The 24,089-nt window shown below is 50.2% G+C and overlaps 10 protein-coding genes across 10 annotated transcripts; 3 read left to right on the top strand and 7 right to left on the bottom strand.

Annotated features, from left to right (window-relative positions):
• Positions 1-2,322: 2,322 nt before the first annotated feature.
• Positions 2,323-2,811, top strand: BROUX77_008068 (uncharacterized protein; the record flags this gene model as incomplete). The annotated part of the gene is made up of 1 exon (XM_073753232.1): positions 2,323-2,811. One exon carries the CDS (start codon positions 2,323-2,325, stop codon positions 2,809-2,811), a length of 489 nt encoding a protein of 162 aa, XP_073602361.1.
• A 585-nt stretch (positions 2,812-3,396) lies between these two features.
• On the top strand, positions 3,397-6,374 carry BROUX77_008069 (uncharacterized protein; the record flags this gene model as incomplete). Its single annotated transcript, XM_073753233.1, has 2 exons — positions 3,397-3,566; positions 3,626-6,374. The coding sequence occupies 2 exons, from the start codon at positions 3,397-3,399 to the stop codon at positions 6,372-6,374; spliced, it is 2,919 nt and encodes a 972-aa protein (XP_073602362.1).
• Positions 6,375-6,552: 178 nt separating this feature from the next.
• Positions 6,553-7,572, bottom strand: BROUX77_008070 (uncharacterized protein; the record flags this gene model as incomplete). Its single annotated transcript, XM_073753234.1, has 1 exon — positions 6,553-7,572. The coding sequence occupies one exon, from the start codon at positions 7,570-7,572 to the stop codon at positions 6,553-6,555; it is 1,020 nt and encodes a 339-aa protein (XP_073602363.1).
• Positions 7,573-8,027: 455 nt separating this feature from the next.
• Positions 8,028-8,543, bottom strand: BROUX77_008071 (uncharacterized protein; the record flags this gene model as incomplete). Its single annotated transcript, XM_073753235.1, has 1 exon — positions 8,028-8,543. One exon carries the CDS (start codon positions 8,541-8,543, stop codon positions 8,028-8,030), a length of 516 nt encoding a protein of 171 aa, XP_073602364.1.
• A 300-nt stretch (positions 8,544-8,843) lies between these two features.
• BROUX77_008072 (uncharacterized protein) lies at positions 8,844-9,131 on the bottom strand (the record flags this gene model as incomplete). The annotated part of the gene is made up of 1 exon (XM_073753236.1): positions 8,844-9,131. The coding sequence occupies one exon, from the start codon at positions 9,129-9,131 to the stop codon at positions 8,844-8,846; it is 288 nt and encodes a 95-aa protein (XP_073602365.1).
• A 27-nt stretch (positions 9,132-9,158) lies between these two features.
• On the bottom strand, positions 9,159-9,572 carry BROUX77_008073 (uncharacterized protein; the record flags this gene model as incomplete). The annotated part of the gene is made up of 3 exons (XM_073753237.1): positions 9,159-9,299; positions 9,357-9,399; positions 9,469-9,572. 3 exons carry the CDS (start codon positions 9,570-9,572, stop codon positions 9,159-9,161), a joined length of 288 nt encoding a protein of 95 aa, XP_073602366.1.
• Positions 9,573-10,243: 671 nt separating this feature from the next.
• BROUX77_008074 (uncharacterized protein) lies at positions 10,244-11,871 on the top strand (the record flags this gene model as incomplete). The annotated part of the gene is made up of 4 exons (XM_073753238.1): positions 10,244-10,540; positions 10,616-10,860; positions 10,926-11,108; positions 11,169-11,871. The coding sequence occupies 4 exons, from the start codon at positions 10,244-10,246 to the stop codon at positions 11,869-11,871; spliced, it is 1,428 nt and encodes a 475-aa protein (XP_073602367.1).
• A 435-nt stretch (positions 11,872-12,306) lies between these two features.
• On the bottom strand, positions 12,307-16,560 carry BROUX77_008075 (uncharacterized protein; the record flags this gene model as incomplete). Its single annotated transcript, XM_073753239.1, has 5 exons — positions 12,307-12,507; positions 12,637-15,114; positions 15,180-15,400; positions 15,806-16,130; positions 16,192-16,560. The coding sequence occupies 5 exons, from the start codon at positions 16,558-16,560 to the stop codon at positions 12,307-12,309; spliced, it is 3,594 nt and encodes a 1,197-aa protein (XP_073602368.1).
• Positions 16,561-18,476: 1,916 nt separating this feature from the next.
• BROUX77_008076 (uncharacterized protein) lies at positions 18,477-19,507 on the bottom strand (the record flags this gene model as incomplete). The annotated part of the gene is made up of 3 exons (XM_073753241.1): positions 18,477-18,546; positions 18,646-19,337; positions 19,451-19,507. 3 exons carry the CDS (start codon positions 19,505-19,507, stop codon positions 18,477-18,479), a joined length of 819 nt encoding a protein of 272 aa, XP_073602369.1.
• Positions 19,508-21,750: 2,243 nt separating this feature from the next.
• Positions 21,751-23,805, bottom strand: BROUX77_008077 (uncharacterized protein; the record flags this gene model as incomplete). The annotated part of the gene is made up of 1 exon (XM_073753242.1): positions 21,751-23,805. The coding sequence occupies one exon, from the start codon at positions 23,803-23,805 to the stop codon at positions 21,751-21,753; it is 2,055 nt and encodes a 684-aa protein (XP_073602370.1).
• Positions 23,806-24,089: the final 284 nt, after the last annotated feature.

Here is a 24,089-nt window from a genome sequence, read left to right on the forward strand (position 1 = left end):
GAAGGCACGGCGGGGTGAACAGGCGGCCGAAGTTTCGTGATGACGATAACAATGAAAAAGATTACGAGAAGAGGAGAAAAGGAGGAAGAAAAAATGAAGGGTAGAGTGCAACCACGAAAAGCTGCGAAATAAAAGAACCGAACAGAAAGCTGCAATTGGTAGTTTCCTCAACGGGACGGTAGAAGAGGGGCAGCTTTGGCCTTGAGCAGGCTCAAACGGATCTGAACTGCAACTGCTCTTTCTATCAGCTAGTTACTGCCTTTCTAGAAATAGAAGGCCCTTGTAGAACTAGGTCTTGCTGCTTCTAGATTCGAGCCGGTCCTTCCACAAACAGCTGTAATCCGGCGGGCCGGGGCCAACAGGAGCTCCGGAGGGAAAGAACAGGGCCGAGCAGCCGAAGTCGAGTCTTGGTGAGAGAGACGAAGTGTCTATGCGCTGAGCCAGTAGATAATTTTACTGGCCAGGCTTTGGTGATGTTGAATCAAGGGCTCACGAGAGGCTGGTTGAAAGCGTCCCGAAAAAAAGGAAAAAAAAGAACCTGCAAGTTGTGAGGCTTTTTTTTCGTGGTAAGCTGGGTGTGAAGAAGTCAAGGTTTGCGCAAGACGACAAAAAATGCGCCTGTCACGTTATCAGTCTATGCTTAAAGCGCTTATAGGGCTTTTTCCTGCGCCTGCTTCTTAGTTTTCCGCATTCTAGAAGAGTTTTTCTCTCTTGCCTCATTTTCTTCACATGAGCAATAAGCTTGTCAAGTCACGTCACTGTTCCTAAAGATGGAAACATATGTAGTACTATGTTTTTCTTAAGACATTGAGACACAAGTATTCAGTGGCATCCCATGATTATCGCGCCGAGCCTGATGTGATTGTTTAATCGCCAGCCATGATTCCTGTCGTCGCTCAGAATGAGAATCTTCAGGCTTCGCAGCTCCCTCCCTTTTCACATGCCAACAATCATGGTCTAGTTATTTTCTTTTTTATCCTTCTCTCCGTTCACCTACCCCTCGCAGAGTGCACACGCCGCGCATACTCTCCACTGAAAGCAAAATTGTTGAACTGCTTGTTATACACACATGGGCTTTTAACATGTGAAAGCGAGCCACAGCAGCGCTTAGTGTGTAGATCTTACTCCTGAGAAAAAAGTTGTTGGGGAAGATGTCATGCGTCCTGTGGTGCGTAGGACATTATACCTAAGCCAAGAGAGCTTCTCCCCCTGTGATGTTGGGAACAAATGCGAGCCTGAGCTTTGAGCTTGGATGCACAACTATGCATTAGCATGTGATAGTGGGACGCTGGAGAGACTCCGTCTAAAAGTTGATATTTAGCTGGTGATGACTAATGACACAGTCAGCTTGGCCCTCTTAACCCTAAAGGCCCACATGACTACTGGGCCTCACGGCCACGTCCCCCCTGTGCTTGGGTTTTGCTGTTACACCCACCTGACAATCGACGACACCCTGACCACGAAACAAGGTGCACGCGACTTCCGCAGGTTTGTTGAAGAAACAAAATTCTTCGTAGATATATGCCCGTAGCCTGTAGCTTGTAGCCATGTTTTGGTGGACGGTAGGAGAGAAAGCTCAGCCAGGATAGCGCTGCTTGAGTCCCCTCCCGCTCCCCAGTTCCGACCGGTTTTTCCCCTTCTTCCGGGGTTCTTGTACCACATAACTTTTCCTTTGTTTTCCGGACCTTCACCTTGGAGGGATTTTCGAGGACCCTAGGGTGCCTCGACGTCTAACGATCCAATAGGGTCGGGTCCACGTGACCCACAGACAGACGTAAAACGCAATAATAATAATAATAATGTTACACCCACCATGAGGGCAGGTTGCAAGCACATATGCTGCATGAACTCCTTCACAAGACTATTAGCCAGCGCTACTAGCTAAGGAGTCAGCCTTAAATTACACGTTTATGCCTTGGTCCAGCTCCAGTGCTGGCCCACCACATCTTAAGGCGTAGGGATCTAGAAAAGGAGACTGGATATAGATTGGCCAGAATAAAGGCGCACTTGGGCTGTGCCGTACTGCTTGAATAAGCTTGTGGAAGGTTCCGAAAAAAGGCCCTAGAATATCTGACAATAGAAGCAAGGGGCACGTGTGTGTAGGCGCCCAAGTAGAGACCATGATACACTAGTCAACTATAAAGACCGTTGTTCTTGGGTGGATGTGCTCAGTTCTAGACTCCTTGCTGTCTATCGCGACACGTCTTGTTTCTCTCGGAGACAACTTGGCCCTTAAGTTCGATCTTATATACCCTTTTTATTCTCCGACTTTGCTGTCTCACGTCCCTGGCACCTCTATCACGCACTTTTTGCTCTATCAAAATGCCCCGAAGCACCACATCCTCGGTTGCCGCCGCCGTTTCCCGTGGCTCATCCACATCCCGCCGTGGCTCTCCTGGACGCCCCGGAACCTCGGGCACCGAGAACCTCCTGATGACCAACCGCCGCAGCGCCGCCACCCAGCTTGACCGTGCTAAACGTGCCGAAAAGGAATACGTCACACACAAGCGTGCGACTGCTGCTCGGACTCAGCTTACCGAAGCCAAGGGCCACTACAGAATGGCCTTTTCGCAGCTGGGAAAGGCGGTGCGCAAGACACTCTTGGGCGCCAAGGGCGTGGGCTATATTGCCGGCGAGAAAAAGACCGTCATGAGAAACAAGCGCGAACAGAGACAGGCCAAGCGGGCCATGGAGAAGAAGGAGAAGCTCGAGGCAAAGCTGGCCAAACGGGACCACGGCCGGCAGTCGGAGACAGAGGAGGAGGAGGACGAGGAGTCCGATGGAGAGAGACGGGAGTCGAGAAGACAGTAGGTGACTGTCTGGCGTGAGTGTCGCGCCCCATTTGCTTGAACTCTTTTCTCCGCGCGCCTTTATTTCCTTTGTCCGTCGTTTTCATGATTTCTTTGGCTTTCTCTCGGCAGTGCGGTGGCAGCTTCGAGGCCTTGTGTTTGTCTCTTTATCTGATACCCATTCTGCCGTATATTGGCTCTGACTTTCGCTACATCTTTCCTTATTTTCTTTTTCTCTCTTGCTGCTTGAACTTCTTTTCAGTCTTTATATTTTTCCTTTGTCTACACTCTCAATCTTTCTTTTGTCTACTGTTTAATCCTTTTCAATAGTTAACTAGTTATCATAATGTTGAACTTCTTGCTCTGTCAATGGCTTCAAGCCGTATGAAATAACTAGCCCAACGTTTCACTTTAAAACAGGACCCACAGAAAGGGCGGTGTAAGGCGGGGACCCACTTAAGACGTCAACCAAACGTGATTGGTGGGGCCTGCGCGGCAGAATTTGACAATTTGGAAGTGCCTCAGACAAGATGCACGGAACTGGCTTCGTTGTAGTATAAAAGTTCCGCTGCCGAGTCCGTATTTAGCGCCCGAACCCGACCCCGAAATGCTTGGCCGACCTGCGTTGTGCCGCTCCGGCCCACGACACACGCAATTGACACATTTGGCTGCTTCTGCCACGCCGCAAAGGTGTTTTCTTCAGCAGGCCTGCTTGGCAGTTTCGCCGAGGCCTGCTCTAGTACAACCACGGGCTGCGGTGGCAGCTTCGACACGATTGTGAGTACCTACGCGTGCCTGAGATCCATTCATATGCTCATACTGACTACTTTCTGCAGCTTGTCGACACCTGCTTCACTGCCAAAGCTCCATCTCTGGTGGCGCGCCTGCACCACCTCCGAGGAGTTTGCCGAGAGGGCAAAATGGTCCAAAAAAGACCAAAGGGAATTTTGTGAAGCATATCCAACATCAAGTCGCAACCAATGGCGGTCAGGTGGCCAGTTTCTTGACGTGGCAGCCAATGAGATTGGCTCCGTGATCTGCCATGAAAACCCATTGTTCGAGTGGAGTGACTGGCGGCAAATCGTCTACACAAGAAAGGGGTTCGAAGATATTCTCATCGCGCTGCTGGTTGATGTTTGGCCCCACCGTTCAGACCCATCCACAGCATTCTCGGTAATCGACACGTTGCTGCGGTTGGATCAGCAGGTTTCCGGCCAGCCATTAAAGAGTCGGAGTCTGGGCCTGGCTTTGCAGGAAGCCTTTGAGCAGCCGCAGCGCAAAAACATTTGGAATGAACTACCCAGTGCCAAGATCGAGAAGGAGCTTGTAGATTGCTTCATGAACCACCGCAGAAACCCATCACGGTATACCTCTCCATGCACCACCTTGGTTGGTCCTGATGGTGTCGGCAAAAGTTACCTCTCCCTACAGCTGGCTTCGGCCCAGGGCTACTGGGTAACATATACGTCATTCACAGATCATCAAAACACCGAATATCCTCTTCGTTCACCACTGGCCGATGTGCTGGGAAGTGCTCGTGAAGACCAATGGGTTTCGTACCTCATCTTCCAAATCTTGGTTATGCAGGCTGTCGCACAGCTGCAAATTACTCCGGACGGACTGGCCAAGTTGCAGTATCATGGTGACTTTATTTTTATTGCAAGGCAGCTGACAAAGTTGTTTGCAAGCATTTCAAGCCAATTGACCCTTAACGGAGATCATGATGTAACCATGCCCTTGAAGGAGAGGTATCCTGCCCAAATGGGACTCATCAGGGAAATTTTGCATAACACGCGTGTTTTACTCGAGGACCACGGCTGGAACAACAAGCCTCTTACTCGGAAGACTGGGAGATACCATCACCCGCTGCGCCATGTCATTGTCATTGATCAGGCTCACTGCCCAACGGCTGGCATCGACAGCGATTCTCTCGATGCGCTGCACAGAGCCGCACAGGCGCTTTTTGTCAACCTCCCCGAAACCGATCCCTTTTTTGTGCTGCTACTAAACAATGTGGCCAAGACCGACGACATTCCTAGAGCTGAATATGTTGGTGACACTCGTTACAGCGACGTACATCCGCCCATTTACCGCATAGAAACTTGGGACATTTTTAGCGAACAGTTTCTGCATCTGGACGCCATCAAAAACCATAATGGAGAACAACATAATGTGGCCCCGCTCTTTCGCCACGGCCGTCCGCTTTGGGGTGCGCTCTTGGCTTCGTCGCAGACATCCAGCCTTGCCGACGTCATATCCTTAGCCTCAAGCAAACTGGGGTGGAAGGGTGTCGGCAAGCCCTCCAAGGGATACCTTTTGGCTTTGATGCGCGCGGCCCTTGGCTTCAACCTCGTCAGCCCACACCTAAACCAGGAACTTGCCGCCCACTGGCTCAATTACACCTTGCAAGCTAATAAGCGCCGCGACCATATCGTAACGGCCCAACCGTCCGAGCCCCTCATCGCTTTCGCCGCAGGCCAGCATCTGTCAGACCCGCACACAAGGCTTTCTGCATTACAGACGCTGGTAGACGGCGTGCTGGAGCGCACTGTCGCAGTGGATAACTCGCGGGACATGACCGCCGCGCTAGTTCTTTTATTTGCCATGCACCGCACAAACCCTCCGGATCTGCAGCTGCCGCAGTCGGTTCGGACGATTGAGCTCCTGTCAGCACTTCTTGGCAGCAAGGCGATCGAGGGGATTCGAGACTTGACCAAAGTCGACAACATTGTTCGCGATTCCCGCGTGTACTTCTCACACTTTACGCCATTGACACGTCCATTAACGCCCCAGATATTGCGTGAAGCACATCTTCGTGGTGTCGCATTCTATGCCCCACCCGACTTCCCTGGCGGTGGCTTAATCATTCCCTTATCTGTATTGTCTGGGTCTAAAGTATCAATTCTGCACGTACGCACTGGTAATAGACCACCTTGCGACGTCGATGCTGGGTTTATTCAGCTAGAAAGTGGGCTTGACCAAGAAATACTTCCTGGCCACCCTCTAGAGTTCCTTGACAGCTTATCTTTAGTGTCGTTGCACCTGGACATGCACCCTCTTCTTCCATCGTCCTCACACCAGAACGCCACCAGCGGAGTCTCTGACCTGCTCTCCACAGAGACACACCACAGTAGTAGCACAGGCAACAGCGCCAGTCTACTAGCCCGCGTGCGCTCGCGCAACATCAACGTGACCAAAGAGGCCACCGTGCGCGACCTGCTGCTCTACGCGCCCGGCCTTAGCGGCCACATCTACCCGTTCTTGGCGCCACCCATTGAAGCCGACGCTGATACGCTGCATGTCCGCATGACGAACGTGGCCATTGTCACAGCGCTGCGCAGACTGTACTCCTCATGCGACGCGGCGGCTAAGGCGCTGCGCGATGACCGGTTCGCAGGCCCACTGGTGGACTTTTCAAATAGAGTTCATGCGATGGCCATGGCAGGAAATGCGTATAAACAGACCTTGTTGGAGCAGCAGAGGGTCATACAGGAGGAGCAAGAGGCAGCGCTCATTAGGATGGAGGTGATTCGGGCGCGCAGAGAGAATAAGAAGATGAAAAAGGAGAGGTTGCGGTACAAATAAAAGGTTGGGCCCGTATTGCTTTTCGGCCAAGGTGTGCTGTAGAGGGTTGGTTTATGGGTTTTGATGGCATGGGCGCATGATCATACTGTACTATTATATTGCATTGGAAATAGACATGGGAAAAACATAATATCCATTCAAGCACCAACTCCTCCAGCGATCCTCTAGCTTCTTGGGTTTACAGCCGTATCCGCACCTTGAGTTTATCCCCTTGCACAATCTCTTCTTCCCTGGCCAACAACTCCTCCACATCCCACTGCGCCATCAGATATCTCCCCGCAAGCCACTCCCGTCGGCGCTCAGCCAGAAACACCACCGCATCCGCACACAGCCGCGGCGACTCAGTCAGCGCCGCGTGTCGCTCAACAGGCAGCGAGAGCCCCAGCTGCGTCGCCACGCCGCCCGGGTGAATCGCCCAGCCAAGCAGCCCGTCCGCGCCGTGGTCGCAGTTGACAAACTCCGTCAGCCGCAGCTGCGCCAGCTTGCTGACCTGGTACGCGCTGGCACCTGGCGAAACCATCTGGCTGGCGAGCGAGTTGATGTTGACGACGGTCTGTAGGCCAGCGGCGGCGGCGCCTGTCGCTGCGCCCGGGGCTGGGGCTGCATCGTCCCACGCCAGACCCTTGCTTCGGATCAATAGCGGCATGAAATAGTGCATCGGGAGGAAGGTGCCCTTGAGATTAACATCGAGCGTGTTCATCCATGCCTGCACGTCGGCGTCTGCCACTTTGGCGCGCTTTTCCAGCACACCGGCGTTGTTGATCAGCATATCCAGCCGTGGAAACGCACGCTCAACTGCCTGTGCTCCGGCTCTGACACTTTCTGCATCAGTTACATCCATATGAAGAGGAATCACTAACGGCATTGGAATGAGCGGCTCTCCGCTGTTAGATGGCTCCGTGTGCCTGCGAGTAGCTTGTCTGTGTTTCCAGCCGTCCGTAGCTGCAATGTATATATCTGCTTTTAGCTTCTTAACTGCCCCGTCGGAGTCGAGGCTGCGTGCCCCAAATGCAATTCCAGATGCGCCGGCGCGCGCCAAGGAGAGTATGAGCTCAAGCCCAATTCCGCGCGACGCACCAGACACAAAAACATAACGCCCAGAAAGGTTGCAGGCGGCTGAATCTATGAATGGATACGTGTCATGACGAAGCTTTTTTGTAAAGTAGTAGCCTGTCGTTCTCTCTGGATTAGCAATCATGGTGTAAGAGGGTTATGAGAGAAGAAGCGAGGAGTTGGCTTGCCTGTGGTTGTATCTTCACCCATTTTTTCTTGCCGGTAGGACGTGAGACAAAGGCTTTTGAGCCACAATAAAAAGACTGGTTTTCTCGGGAACAATGAGTCACATAAATCAGCCACGTAATATTGCTTACTTATGCCTTTTCATCTTGCCAGATTTCGAGATCTGCAATGCAGTCTGCATGGCCTCCCTATTTGTCTTCGTTACACAAGAGTTGCTGTAACCCTAAGTTTTCTCGGAGGTGGGGCTCCGATAACTTCAAACTCCTCACGATGTTTCCCGCAGTACTTGGCATAGTTACTGTTCCGACATTCTCTTGATGCTTGGGCTTCTTTGTGTAGTGTAATATCAGTGATTTAGTTCTCGTGTATCAATACTCACCGCCTACCAGAGGCACTTCGTGTCGGATTCTATGCTCAACTTGCACCCGGTGCGTCAATGTATCTGATCCATTTGTTCTCCATCCACTGGCGTAAATCAAGCCCGTCCTGCAGGCCGTCTATCACATGTGCATTCGCACTCAAATACTTGAACTCCTTGATTTTCCAGACCTTCTGTCGACCCAGATGCTTTACAATGTCCCCCATCTCACTAAAGTCCATCTTAACCACCGTCCCTTCTCCATCAAAGGTAAAGGGCCTAGTACCGCATGTCTTGCAAAAAAACCAATGTTTGACAAGTTGGAAATCACCGAGCTCTGCCAGAGGGTCGAGTGGCGATAGGAGAAAGAAGTCCATTTTAGGATTAGCCGGACGGACATGAAAGAATCCAAATTTGTGGCATCTAGTGCAGTTGCACTTGGAAATTTCCAAGGGCCGCACTTGTCCATCGGGCGGGGGAATTCCAGATTCCAGCCGAGGAGCAGGAGGAAGATTGATGCAAACAACGAGCTTGACAAAGCCGCAGGCGCAGGATCCAGTAAATGCTGGCATTTTGTAGGGAAAGAGTGCTACTGAAGAATCAGAGATAAGTTTAGGGAGGGCGATTTGGATCAAAGTATCGCGGCTGTGGAAGTATAAGACGTTAAGAAACAAATGTGAGTTTGGTTGAATGGAGTGGTGTGTGAGAAATGACGACATCCATTGGTAGCAGTAAGGTACAGCGCGTCAAGACAGGGTTGTAAGCAGTAGTTGGACAGAACAGAAAGTAACATGGGGGATTAGTTATTAGGCTCATGTATGAGGTAAGCAGGGAAGTAAAGCTGGTCCAAACTTGTACCTCGTCCATGATGATTACATGACAGAGGATGCAACGCCTTGGGTGTGATAGCTAAGACCTGATTCGCGAGTGGCCTGGCGCTTGAGGTGAACAGCCTCCTTGCGACGGGCCTTTTCTTCGGAATGGCCATTGATGTGTATTTTGATGGGCGACGCATTCTGGGAGACATTGTCGGTTGAGAAGCCCCCCTCCGCAACGATTTTGTTGGCCTCGGCCAGCGTAATCTCCTTAATCTCCCACCACTTTTTGGTGCGGCGCTTTAGACAACGGACACCAGTCATGCCCTTGTTGACTCTGTTCATGGCCTCACATATCCACGATTCCGAGCTCTAGTGCGGGACGCCGTTGATGATAGGAACAGCGGCCAGTGTTTTGTCTAGATAGGCCGGATCCGTGACCTCGCCCACGGCCACTCGCACAATGAGATTGAAATCGAATCGAGCATCTTGGAGCCCAATCTGCTCCAGGTTCTAGTCGGTTGAAGTAGGCCGTAGCTTGCGGATGTGATGTTTGGTCCCGTTCAATACTTTGTTCTGGGAGTTGGGACCAATGATCAGTGCCCAGTGGTATCTGGACAGTCAAGGACGCGTGTTAGCGATGGCGATACCAATGGAACATGGCGACGCCGAATATTCTCACCGGCTATCTGTGACACTCTCGGCAATGTAGCCCGTATCGTAGACACAAACATAGAGCCAATGCCGCGGCTCGCTTCGGAAGTATTTTTCAATGATCCAGCTCATGTCTGGAATCAGAAGTCAACAAAAAATAAAGAAGGATAAAATGTGGATAAAATGCCGACGAGGTTAGCGATGCCGATGGGTAGCAAGATATGAAGGCTAATTCGATGCTGCGAGAGAACAACCCAGAGACACAGTCGACGGCGGCGGTGTGGTGGGAGAGGAGAAGAGGCAGAAGGGCCAGAAAATACGGAGGAGCAGAAGAGGACAACACAGCCTTCTCTACGCGCCGCTGCCGGCCTGAGTGCCTGCCGCAGAACGTCTGATCACATGACATTGTTGTGGTCTGGGAAGTCGCCGGGCGCCTGCTGTTTTGGTCCGGCGCGCGCGGGGCTGTTCTGCCACCGGCCTGCTCACCGCCTTCTCGCCCGGCAGCTTCGGACAACAAGGCCTCGACATGATGCCATCCAGATACATATGGCAATATGGGTGCAGGGACCGAAAAGACGCAGCATGACCAAGAGACACGAGCACGCAACATGTTGCAAGAATAGCGCAAATTAAAATATCACGAGCTTTGGCCACTCGTATAAAACAGGCCATGCCCGGCTAAACCTCTCTCAAACCGCCGTACCGGAACCCATAAACTCGGCTCCACAATCCATCCTTGTGCCACACGGACCCACACAAACCCACACATCCGCAACCTTCTTTACCCCAAGCCAGCCCCATAAATGCCGAACGTCGACCCTTCCGTACCGGCCCCACAAAAAAGGCATATCCTGCTCAACGCCATAGACATGATGACGCCCTCACACGTCAGCTTTGGCCAGTGGCGACGTGCCGACGATCTTGGGTCAACAAAACGGCGCAGTCTTGATTATTGGACCAGTCTGGCTCAGACACTAGAACGGGGCAATATCAATGCGCTCATACTGGACGATGTCTTTGGCCAGAACAACACACACATCGCCAACCCTGAGCCAGCAATGCGGACAGGCTGCCAGTTCCCTCTTGGCGACCCGACGATTGTATGTACCGCAAGGCATGGCAGGTAGACACCGCCCATCGTGATCTTTAGATTTGCTAATGTTCACTCTGCGCAGCCAGTGACGGCAATGGCTGCTGTAACAACCAAGCTAGGATTTATCATCACCTCAAACCCCACACATGAAGCACCAGTGATTCTTGCCCGCCGTTTTTCTACGCTTGATCATCTAACCAAAGGTCGCTTTGGTTGGAACATATCAACGTGTGGTAGTGTCGCGGCGTCTCAGTCTCTTGGCTTGCCAGTGGTCGAATCCGGCCAAGAGCACGAAGTTGCCGATGAGTGTCTAGAAGTCCTATATAAGTGAGTATTTATCCACTTTCTAGTTGTTCACCTTTTGGCTGACAGCGGTTCGTTGCATGATGCAGATTATGGGAGGAGTCTTGGACCGATGACGCTCTCAATGAAGATGTCGAAAATGAGATATATTCAGACCCCACACGAATCAGTTGCGTGGATCACACCTCCAAGCACTTCCACATAAACACGCCGCACAGCCTGGATCCGTCTCCTCAACGTACACCCTTCCTCATGCACACCGGTGCCACTGCGTAAGTATCCCTTCTCTCTCTTTTACTTTTCCCTTTCCTCTAACACGTATAGTTACGTAGCATTGACTTTGCTGCCAAACACGCTGAAGCCGTCACCTTCAGTGCTCTTTCTCCCCAGACGCTGGCTCCGCGTGTGCTTGCATTACGACATGCTGCCGCCCGCCATGGACGCGACCCATCCAGCATCAAAGTCATGGCAATGCTTACCCCACTGATCGGCCACAGCGATGCCGAGGCACAAGCCAAGTTTGCGCGTGCCATGGACTTTGCCAGCATTGAGGCTGGCCTGGTATTTTACAGCTCGGTGACAGGGGTAGACCTCGCACAACTTACTTCTAAGGATCGTGCTGACTCATCAAATACACAAGGCGTAGACGGCCACCACAGGCCTTCGAGGTGGACCTCACGCGATCTTGGCAAGTTGATGGCAATTGGGGGGAATGGGGGAGTGGTCGTGGGTTCTGCAGGCCGAGTTGTGGACATCATGGAGGAGTGGATGCAGATAGCGGATGTCGACGGATTTAATATTGGCGCAGTCGTCACGCCAGGTAGCTTTGAGGACCTCGTAGATTTGCTGGTACCTGAGCTACAGGCACGTGGACTGTATCCAAAGCAGACAACACATGGGACACTAAGAGAGAGTGTATATGGACTTGGCCAAAAAAGACTAAGGCCCGATCATTATGGAAGCAAGTTCAACGTTGAGAGCGTGTGTGGGACTAACGAGGTCATCGGGGTAATGCATCTAACTTCAACAACGTAAAAAAATATTATTAGAAAAGGGGCAATTTTGATAAAGAAATCATCAGGAAGAATGACACAAAAATCCCAACACAGAGACAAGCCAGATCGAAACCCCTCAAGCACACTAGTAGAAACCACAACAGAAAATTGACACACAACGAAATGGTCTCCCCCTAGATCAGAGTAGACGATAGCAACAAGTAACCCACAGGCCTGTGTAACGGCTTTTTGACCCTCACCAGACGCGAAAACCACAGGGAAAGCCACATGTCCACCAGGGATAAGAGAAAAAATCAACAAAACAAACTAACTATCGAGAAACACAAATAACAATACAAAAGTAGAAAGGGAACAAAGACCAATTTCAAACACAATCGAAGGAGCCACGACAAGATGAAAGAAGAATCAAGGCAGAGCATCAGCTTGCACTCAGCCAAGAGAACATGATGCTCGCCTATTCTATCTCGTCATCAGCGTTGTTTCCTTCATCTTCTTCTCTGGTAGTTAGCCAAGCAGGCAGCTCCATAGACACGGAAGCAACATGGCCTTGGGTGGAATCGGTACGGCGGAAGGGGTTGTACCACGTGATGAGCTCCTTTGCGGCAATCTGCTTGGCCTGGTGTTTGCCATATCCCTTGTGCGATTCATATCGCTCCTAAACTTGTTGATCGTTAGGGATATTGGCACAGATTGTGTACAATGGCAGCTGTCCTGGAAGGCGAGTAAGAAGGAACCGAGGAACTATGGTCCCAATTTCATTGTATGAGAGAAGCGTATGGGTCACCTTGTACAGGCCATCGTAACGATAGCCGCAGAAGGGACGAAAAGTGGCATTGTAAACGCCGTCGCCAGCGCGGATGACTCGAATGGGCGCACCGCGGATGTGCGACATGAGCATTGACAGCATTTGGCTGTCCGACCGGAGTCTCATGCAGTTTGTCGGACGGCAGCTCTTGGCATTCTTCTTCAGCGCGACAAGTTCTTCTTCCCATTTCCAGACCTCCTCCTTGAAGGGGCGGAGGCTCGGTCCTAGCAGGCCCTGTCCAGCAGCCTGGGCGAGGGCTTCCTTGGCCTGGCGCAGTTGGCCCTCGGCGCGCTCCGATTCACGGCGGATGCGGAGCTGCGTGCACTGGATGAGGGTGTTTTTGTCGGCAAAGTTGGCGAAAACGGACCGTGGGTCTATGCAGCGGTTGGTGTGTTCACGCATGTAATCGACTGTTTCCCTATCGTCGTCTTCATCCCAGCCCTCATATTTCGCCCAACCTACGTGGGTGATTGGCTTCTGTACACTCCACGAGTACATGGGATAGGCCGGGGTTTCATCTCCACTAGTCCGCGCCCGACTCTTGGCTTTACCTTTTCCTTTGTCTTTGCCCTTGCCTTTGGCCTTTTCGGCGGTCTCGACAGCTTCGGCAGTCAAGATCCAACGAGGCTTACGGACGGCTTCCTTCATTGGCGGCTGGCCGTCAAGATATCTAGCATTGCTCCATGGAGAATCCTGCTCAGGATCAAATGGCCAGGCATTGCGATTGGTAGCACCTGTAAGCGAGTAAATAAGAACCTCACCAAGGTCCTTATCAGCAATGTTGTCACCACCAACCCAAATGGAAAATGCTCCGATCAACGGGTATGTGTGGACACCGTTGATGGCAGGGGCATGCAGACCGCGCGTGGAAACCTCGCCACGGCTGATGAAGAATTGTCCGGGGTAAAAGCCATTGTGGCCAGTAATGGTACCGGGTCGCCATGCCCAATTCTCGCCTGGATAGCGACGGCGGTGTCCGGCCTGCTGGCGCGTCAGGGTTTGCGCCGTGTTTCCATCAATCGCAATGGACGCCGCAAGAGGCCCATCCTTGCCCCAGATTGAGTTCTGGCGGTTGATGCGCTTGCTCCATCTCGCATAGTGACTACCACCGGGCCATTGATTGTGCTTAATTAGATCAAAATCAAACTTGTCCACCAAATGACGCTGGTCAGGCGTGAGTTCGAAACGGGCCGTCATACCTGGGAAGCTTCCAAACTTTGTGGAGAAGGAAAGGTCCATCGTGATGTTGAAGTACCTTTCTGGAGTGATATTCACATAGAGGTTAGCCCTCTTAATTCCCTTGACAAAACGCCGTTTCTGGTCGGCAGTAAACATGTACTGCGTCTCATTCAGGGCAGTTCCGTCGATCCAGCTCAACAGAGGGCGTTTCAAGAGGGTTCGGTTGCCTTCGTCACCCAGAATTCCCGAGTCCACAACAGAAGGCAGCTGCAGCTCACGTTGACTAACCTCCATATCATGATCCCGTCTCCAGATCCAAGGCTTGCAGTTCTTGATGGGTGCCTTGTCTCGTGGGGCGCAAGTCCTGAGACCGCCATCATCCAGACCTGGAAGCTCATACAGCTGTTCCAAGGTCAAAGAGGTCACGCGTTCGCCCCAAACAGGCAAGGGTTGGTTGACGTTAGCCTCGACGTCAACCGGCTCACCTTCAACGAGGGGCAGCACCCACGAGAAATCATCGGAAGTGTCAATGCACTCCACAGGCATATCGATTTTCTCCTTGATAGCGAACAAACCAGGAATGGGATGGTCCCATGTGAAGTAAAGATCTTCTTTAGCCGAGTCCGTTGACTCAGAATCATCTTCCCATCTGGGACGTCTTTTACGCGCAAGGCCGTTAGACCTCTTGACTGCATCAAACCATTCAACATCGGAGTCGGGCCGCTCTGGACTTCTAGACAGGTCGTCAATGGTTTCGGTAACAGCAGACGTGGGCGCATTGGGAGCAGAATTGGCAGAAGAAGAAGAAGTAGACGCAGCAACAGAGGTCGAAGGAGCATGAGCTGAGGTAAAGCACAGCTCGGAAGACGCAGTGCTGGCGTCATGCGCCGGAATGTTGTCGCGTAGCTCCGGCGTATCTTCAAGTGTAAAAGGAGAAGGGGAGTCGTCACTGTCCGGGGTTTGAACAGAAGCAGCAGAAAAAGAAGAAGAAGCCGAGGCTGTAGCTGAGGCGAGGGCCAGAAGGCCATCCTCAGCCAGCTTGCGTCTCTTGCTCTCGTCCTTCACCTCACCAGAGCTAGAGCCTTCTCCAGACTCTCTTGTCCGCTTATGAGCGCGAGGCAGAGACTCGCCAGGATTGTTGACAGGCTCGAGAGAACCGGTGCCACACTCCAACAAACGGAAGACCAACGGGTTCTCCAAAGTTTCGGCAGATATGTATCCTCCAAACACGTTTCTATGACCGGAACCGCGACGAACGGGTTGCGGTTCCGATGTCCGCTGGGGAACATTTGATGTCAGTACACCTTCAACCAAAGTTTAATGGAAACAAAGAAGTTACTTACAGCCGGCCTTTGATGAGGAATGCGCGGGGAGTTTGGAAGCGGCGTCCGCTTACTTTTAGCAGTCAGGACAAGAGGTGCGTTTGGTGCACTAGGAAGAAGCTCCAGGGCCAGCTCAGCCAAGTTAGCCAGAGTATGGCTGTCTAGCTCCTGCTGGGGCCTCAAAATTCTCTGAAGCTCCATGATTGGGACGTCGCCGTGGACTTTAAGGGCTTTAAAGACCCCTGTGAAATGACGATGGTGAAAAAGGTTGTCGAGCCTACCCCCAATAACCTCTTGGCTACAGACTAAGAAAAAGTCGGGAGAAATATCAAGCAACGCCTTTACGTCGTAGAAAAGCGGGTTGCAGAAACAGTAGAGGCGGGTTTCTGACCTCCAAGCGAAGAAGAGGTGCGGGCAATGGTTGGACTCCTGGATGTAGGATACATCAAAGCCCACTTCGGGCGGGAAGAAACGATCGGTAATGAATGGTAGAAAAGAATGAAAAATGGATGGAGAGCGGGCTATAGCACCGTAGCGAGACCATACAGACATAGAAGCTTGTGCGGATGAAAAAATAAGCACGTTTGAGCATGGCATGGCAACGGTAGAGCCGGCCGGCTGAGGGATGTTTTTCTGGTCGGACTGACCCATTTTGAACGAGACGAATCCATTGCCACGAACTCTCCTGGCTCTACGATATTTACCGCCAATGAATGCCCGATACTTGGCTCTAGCCAACCTGCCAGTACCAGCACTCTTCTGGTGCCGTTCAGGCAGCATCCTGACTACCCGCGAGTTCGGGTCCGAGACGTCTACAAACTCGACCGTCTCAGTCAACTCCCGAGCCGGATCAGAAGGCGTCGTCTGCTGACTAGTCTTCGTGGGAGACTTCTGACTAGCCTTCTTGGGAGGCTTCTGACCAGCCTTTGTGGGCGGCTGCTGGTGCTCTGCAGGGGGGTCATGATCCCGAGTCTAAATTCAGGTCAATACATGTGCACAATTGGATGAAGCAGGAACTACATTCTTGACTCACCGAAGCACCTGCAGGGGCGGGATTGTTATTTTTGCTTGGAGTTTGCGAAGACTGGTATTGCTGGCGGGGCTGGTTACCCCGGGCGTGGGATGACTTACGGGTCTTCCGCTTATAGCCTGACTTGGGAGATGCCGAAACAGGGGTTATGACCTGCGAAGAAGACACCTGCTGGGCAGTTGAGCGCTGGAACGAAGTAGGCTGAGGTGTGACAAGACCCTCCAAAGGATAATCATCCCTTGGGATCTGGTTTCGGTAGTACTGATAGTATGGCTGTTGCTCCAGTCGATTCTGGTCAAGGCCATGATATCCTGTAAGCGTGGGTGTATGAATAACAGTAGATAAGTTTGAGTTAACATTATCAACTGTCATTGGGACCAGCTGATTGATGGATGAAAAGTTATTGTGAGATGCACTCAGCTGAAATTGCCTGTTCTGGCTAGAATTCTGGCCGGCGTCTCCTGTTGTATTCTCCATCGTCGGGGATCTATGCAATGGGTTAGGGTCTTGACTCGAAAACAACAAGGACTAACGACGTATCTTGAAGCATACAATTATGGAAGAATGATTTCCAGCAACAGGGGAGTCCCTTATTTGAAGCTACTAGGCTTTTTCCACCTGGCAAATTCTGCAAATGGAGGATGACATGTTAGCGATGGAGTTACACGAACTTTCATCAACGACAACATAGCTCACATGATGGTTCTACCCGATGGATATTCACAAGGACACAGTAGAGCAGATGGAAAGGCTATTCTGTCAAATAGGTGTAGTCGAAAAGGCAAGCCTAGCCAGGAGGCTACAAAGGGTGGTTAGTGTCGATAGATACAGCTTCGTGATGATGCAACATGGCCGCATGCTCATTCATCAACAACTCACCTAAACTTGCACAATGAAAGCGAAATTAAACGAGTAATAGGTGGAGGGGAAGCTGAGAAAAGTAGTTAATGCGAAAGAAGAATGAAGCGCGTCGAAAAATGATGATGTTTGGGGGAGTTTAGGTGTATGACAACGATAACTAAAGCATCAAACTCGAACCCACCAAGAATCGAGAGAAAGGAAACAAGGAAAATCTGCATGCCTCAAGATAATTTCGGGGGTATTTATAATTTTGTGAATTAGCAGTGTGTGTGTCTTCTTCTTCTTTTGTTGAATTCAGGGCTTGCCTGCCCTCACTCTGTTAAGCGCATAGAGGTCTCTTGATCGCGCGGAGCCGGAGGACACCTTGCTCAGGCATTTGAGGCGCCTCACGATGTTCAGGCATATGGATAACTCCAGCCTGGCGCCAGGCAGTCTAACGCCGGAGGAAGACAGTACACTCTATACGCATTCTCAAAAACACCAAAAATAATCACGGGAGCCGTTATCAAGGATTCAGCACAAAGGCCAGAGCTCTTAAGCCTCATTGTCATGGAGCAACAAGTGGGTCTTATCTATACTAGTAGTAGTACAACAGGTCGATGAAGTATCCAAAGGCTGCTTCTCAATCTAGCCATCACAGTATTATTCCTGCCTGTCAGCGAATGAATAGTGAGTGTCTTCAACCACGGGTGCCTATAAACACTGTTCTCTGTTATAGATTGTAACTCAAACGTTTGTGTAACTTCCATATCATCCAACCACATGCTTGGTTCGCTCTACAGTATCCCCTTCATGTAGCCAGTTAGCACTTTGAATCGATAATTACTAATTCGGTCTTTAGTAGGTAGAGCGATCACCAACTCGAGATTGCCATTTTCAATCGTATTCATTTAGTGAAGCTTCTCTTATTGTTTGTTACTCCTTCATACACATGTCCAATCGTAAGCATATCCCAGCAACCATCCGCATAGCTAGACTTAGATAGAGCTTATTCACTCACATTTTCACAGAGTAGCTACTAAACCTTTGAGCATCACTGGCTGAACTGGCAGGCTCGACTCAATGATATTTTCAATTATCGTGAACCCTAGCCCGCCGAAGCTAGGGTTAATTTTGTATCCGTGCTGTCACACTCGGATCGATGTGAAATATCAGTTATGAGAACAGTATTATGTGTGTTGTCGAGTGTAAATATGAGCCTTGCTATCGGGCTATAGACGAGACATGTACATAGCTATATACAAGTAAGCCTAGAATACTGTAGAAAACCGTGTACAGGCGAAGCAATACAAAATGCTGAATAGATATGACCGTAACAGATAAGACATAACGAGACAAGATCAATCAGATAGTTACGCACACTCTAGAAACTGAATGTTAACACCTTAACGGCCAAACTGCAAACAAAAGAACTTGCAACAGCGACTCTAGAAGATTGAGTTGACAATGTTGGAACCAATGGTGGCACCAGCACCAAAAATAGCGGCGTTTCCGAGCCTATGAGATGCAATCGGTTAGTATTCTAGAATCTAAAGAACAAGGATGCGCTGTATGCTGAAGCCAATAGTCAGAGCATGATTGGGGATAAAAACTCACTTCTTGCCAAACTTCTTGCCGCCCTCTTCTATCTTTGACCCCATGCCACCGCCCTCGGCCTTGTTGGCTTCGGTTTTGTTTCCTTCTGACACCGCTACAATCGGGTTGGGCTCATTGTAAGGGTTGGCTGGTGCTGCAGGGCCCGGCTGCTGCTGAGGCGGTTGGCCGTAGTAGCCCTGCTGAGGCTGATGGTAGCCATACGGCTGCGGCGCATACATGGGCTGTTGGCCATAGAACCCAGGCGCGGGGACAGGCGCCTTTTGCTCCTCAACAAGAACGTAGTTGGCAGGGAAGATGCCTTCGGCGCCTGTGCGATGGTTGCGGCCCATCCACCAGTCGGGGTTCATGTGCTCGTAGACGTCAATGCGATCGTCCTTGTTGAAGGCTAGGTCGCGGGCGTCACCGCCGCCGACATAGGGGTACAGCGCACGCGCAGTGGAGAGCACCGGGCGACCCGACGGGGGTTGTGCCGGGGGTGCAGCGTCGCGAGTTGGCGGTACTTCGGGGGCGGGAGTCTGGTTGTACGCCGGGGGAGCATGAGACTGGTCGGCAGCGGGAGTGGCGGCAGGCGCTGGTGTCGAGGAAGTGCTGGAGGCACCGGCGCGAATAGAGCCCTCGGCAGGCAGGAGGTTAGATAAGGTATCAAATGTAGACTCGGTGATGGCACCGTGGCCAAGTAGGTTCTCGAGTTCCTGTAGGCGGGCATGTTATCAGTAACTAGCTATGAGAGAAACTCTTCCCAGTTTTGGGAATCTGCCGAGTGCTCCGCTCGGAGACAAAGCCATGCGGAATGACGTCGACGAACCTGCTTGATGGTCCGGATGGACCGATTGGTTTCAAGGATTTTCTGACGGTCGGTCATGGCTGAGGTGATGTGAGGATGGTTCTGTCGTCAATACAAGGAAGTGAATATGCTGCAGGAGGAAAATGAGAAATATCAAGAAATCACAATTCACGGTATTTTCGCGACATGAAAGTTTCAGGCTCGACGGCTTTCTATCTATGACGAAAGGCCAAGCGTCAAAAGAGGGGCTGTGCACAACACGATCTCGGGACCTCCCTCTTTATTGTCTATTAAGCCCGCCCCTGTTTGGTGCTAAAACAAAACCTAGCAGGGGTGGTGATCGTATGGCCGTAGGCCTCCAAGCTTGACTTTTCTGATTGGTGTAGGACAAAACCGAGAGCACGTGACGTAAAGTGCAGGGTTCGGGTTAGCAAAGGGGGAAATGTTGGATTCGCGAGAAATATCCACGCCAAAACGAATTCAATTCACCAAATCTCGTGTTACCATCCGAGCTTGCCTCATATCCTCAATTGTGACATCAAATTCGAGCAACCATTTTCAGACTCATCGATGCTGCCGGCAAAATATTCATAGATTTACTAGCCTTTCCATTGCCTTCTATTCCCATGTGGCCAGAGACCCAGATCGGTTTGGCACAACCTTCACTGACGTCTGGCCAAAACTGTCGGTGGGGCCATATACTTGAGGGACGTCAGAATTTGAATCTCTGCGTTTGACTAGAGCCTGGCGGGTTAGAGCTTGGAAGAAGACAGTTATAGGTTTCTTGATTGCCTAGAATGCTGTACATACAGTAAGTTGCCACAAGTTTGTCCCCACTAGTGACCAAACCACCATGGGGTTGGATGATGATGCATCCTTGTGTAGAATCTTCTCAATCATATGAAATTCAATTCGTATGTTCTTTATACGAAATTCAAGCTCTGCTTCTACTCTGCAAGATGTGGTATACTAACTCAAGGCTAGGGGCAGATTTACGATCCTTTTTCTAATGAGGTGATTCGCCTCAAAATCAGAGGCTGTAAAATCTCTATCTATATTTTCTCGATGCAACGACGGAGTTCAACTCTACCATCTGAATTATTCACGGCATTTTGGAGAATAAAGCCTTCCGCATAAATCCATCTCTTCAGAATTCTCCCAATGTTTCGACGAAAAAGGTTATGAAGCCTGGAAGAGGTTCGTGGTATTTGATAGTGATAATCAACTAGAATCACGAAACTTGCCCGAACTCTGAGACGCCATAACTCAATGAATATGCTGATATATTTGATTCAAGCTTGATGTCCATGTATCCTGATCATTTTTCTATTAGTAGCATGTCTTTGATTTAAAAATCTTTCTATTTGCCCGTGTAATATAAAGAAATATCAAGTTGGTCGGTTTCTCGGGGGTCGGAACGGTCTAGGTTTTCCGAAGGGGTTCCTACGCGATTAGGCGTTCAATATTGAAAGGTAACATGATAGATCGACTGTTGAATGAATTGCGCCTCTGTGGATATCCATATTGGAGCTTGGCCTTCGGCGTGGAAGTTTTGTTGGCGGTTTGAAGTATACGGGTGAAGTCTTGTGGTTTATCTGAGCCTTCTTCGCAATGGACATTGCTGATGTTTCTTCCTGTGAAAGCGCAACCATCGCTTTTTTTGCTTCCGGAAATATAATTCTGGCTTCTCTAGTGATTGGAGCATGTAATGTCACAAAAAAGGCGTTCCGAAGTTATTTTGTTGAAAAGCTGTCGTGGTTCAAGTTGAAGTGATGATTACCACGGTGTTAAGAATTTCGCTAAGTTTTTCAAAGTGGGGACGAACTTATGGCAACTAACTGTACATGTTGTCTGAGAGGCGAGGGACTGCACATTGGAGGGTGGCGTTGAATTTCTTCAAGGTCACTCACTCCCTCGGCATCGTACACTTTGTGAATGAAGCCCAGTGAGCTGGATCTTTCCGTCATGTAGAAACCCCCTCTGCGTGTTGACATTTCGCCATCTTGTGGGTCCATCTTCAGGCATCAAGCCGTCCGAGTAGATCAACATGTTGAGTCCCATGCATTTTCGTTCGGAAGCCGCCCTCTCAGTGTCCATATGCCAATACCACAAATAGCTACTAGTTAAAAAGTCAATTTTTGTTTCACCCACATGAGCAAAAATCCAAACAACTCATCACAAAAAAACAGAATTAAAGCACGAACTTTTTTTGGGGATTTAAAATCAAAGATACAACACAAAAAACGAAACAAAAGCTCAAAAATCAAAAATCAAAAACCCAATTTCAAATTTCAAATTTCCCCTTCCAAATTTAAAACATCTCAGTCCTCGTCCTCATCATCATAAGTCTCGCCACTTATCACTCCCCAGTCATATCCATAATGGCTGGACCTTCCTACTCCATTCGAAAACCAAACCAAGTCAGCAAAATCGTCAACATCGTCAGGAGTTGGCGGGGGTATGGGCACAAGATCGGCGACGGTTCTGCGGGTCTGGATGTACCGGAACCACTCGTTAGGGACAATTTTCTTGATGCCGCCCTCTTTAGGCATGCTGTCATGCTTCTTGGGTGGCGCGAGCTCTTTCCAGTCCTCTTTGCATGACGGACCACTTGCCACGCAGAAGTTGGTAAGGTCTAGGACAGCTGTTGCGGTATTGGAAGCAAAGACAAGCCAGGAGATCGGGACGTCTGCAAACTTTGGTGTGATGCTTGCGGTTGCCACGGTGTCAAGGAAGGCCCGGCCTTTGATGGCGTACTTTCCAGGGCCGCAGAGGTCACACTTAGTCGAGATTTGTGTGTGAGCTTCCAAGTTAAATCTTGGAATTTTCCAATCGAGGTCAGCGGTTATAGAGACCGGTACGTATTGGGGGGTTACCGCGAACTTCATCTTCACGCCATGGTAAACATGGCCTGAGGCGTCGAGGTTACCGGCAAGCATAGGTCGGTAGACCTCTAATTTCGGTCGGTCAAAGGATGCATCGAGACTATTATGGAAAGGGTTCTTCTCGATGTGGCCAATCACCCTGTCCGAGTTGGGGATAGTCATTCTTGCTCCAAAGCGTAGGCGGCCAGATGCAGCTAGGTCATCAATAAGGTAACCAATGTAATTTCCCACCTCAAATTGCACCGTTCCAATGTTAGGGATAGTGATAGTCTGAGATGGTATACTAAGCACATTGATATCTCTGGTAGCGCCCTTCAATAGGTGGCCGGCGACGTAGGCCTCGATAAGCACAGTAGCCTGTACGTCAGAGGTAGAGACCTTCACGTCGATACCTTTGTGCTTTCCTCCCCTGATAGAAAAGGACAATGCACCCGAGAATGAACAGGTGGAGCATTTGATGCCCAATTCGACGTTTGGACTGGAGAAGCCAACGGCGTTTTCGTTCGTGAAGGCGAAGTGGACTAGCTTTGTCTTCCAGGGTCTGTCGTCGTATTCACGCTTTCTTAAAATGTGTTCCATGTATGGGCCATCGAAGTCTTGGAAACTGCTACCAGAATCCATGACATACTCGTAGTCGGTAAAGTCATCAATGGTCGCAGGAGTAGTCGAGAATGTCATGGAAGTCGCAGTCCAGTCTGTGTTCATCTTTTGTACCTGGAAGAAAGCTCGGCCAGCGCCAATCGTATCGGAGGGGGTCATCAAAAGAACATTATCGGAAGACTTGGCCATATGCCAGTTCTTACTAGCGATAGAAAGACTAGTCTCATTGACGAACTTTACACGAAGAGTGTCCAGTCCGTCAAAGCTGAGTGTTTCGATTTCATGGATAATGGGCTCAAGATTGATGAGGGGGGTATCTTTGTAAGTCAGAAGGTATTGTGGCGAGTCGGGCTCTGGGCCGAAGGCTAGAATATCGGTATCGTAAATGGTGAAAGCGTTATTGCCAGATCGATCATGAATACCAGACATTTTGGGTATTGCATTCCATGTCTCTAGCCCCAGATGAGAGTTACTTGACTTCGAATCTTGCATAATTCTAGTCCACTCTTTGTCTGAAACTTCGTGGGCGGTAGTAGTGTTGTGGAAATCGTGAGTTGTGACGTCAGCATTGACTGAGGGGTTCAAGGAGCGGCGAGCAATAGGAGGCGAGAATACGGAAGAGCTGTTGCCGAGTGTGTTGGGGTCCGGTGGGGTTGGCAAGTCTGGGTCGATTCCAGCCGCGACAAGTGTAGAAGCTGAGGGGTCTTTCAAGTATTTTCCGATTTCAGAGTTCTCGAGGTGAACAGGCTTATAGACTCCGCTAGCTATTTTACCCAAGGTGAACAAGCCGATGCATATGATCAAGCCCGTGGCAAGTAAGCCAAACAGCGAGCGGGCCAGATATAAAATGCCCTTGGTTTTCAAGATGCGGGAGAACTTTAGACGATTCATTTTGAAAGTAGAGTAACGATAAACGATCAAATGAATATGGAAGAATATGAAATATGTGTAGTTGGTTATATATGAAGGTGAGGTATCAGTGAAGGAGGATGGGGTGCTGAGAAGCATAGATGGAAAGAATGAAGCAGCAGAAACGAGGGGGCAGACGGCGATTTTTATATTTTTCTCAAACTTTGCTAAATGCTAGAGATAGCACTCTAGCTTATACAAGTCGCTACAAACTGTTCAAGCGATGAGAATACAGGGATTTTTGTGATTCTCTCGGGGCGTGTTTC

Source organism: Berkeleyomyces rouxiae (genome assembly GCF_048999995.1).
Source record: "Berkeleyomyces rouxiae strain 22BRR77 chromosome Unknown BrBRR77_ptg000012l, whole genome shotgun sequence".
NCBI classification, from domain to species: domain Eukaryota; kingdom Fungi; phylum Ascomycota; class Sordariomycetes; order Microascales; family Ceratocystidaceae; genus Berkeleyomyces; species Berkeleyomyces rouxiae.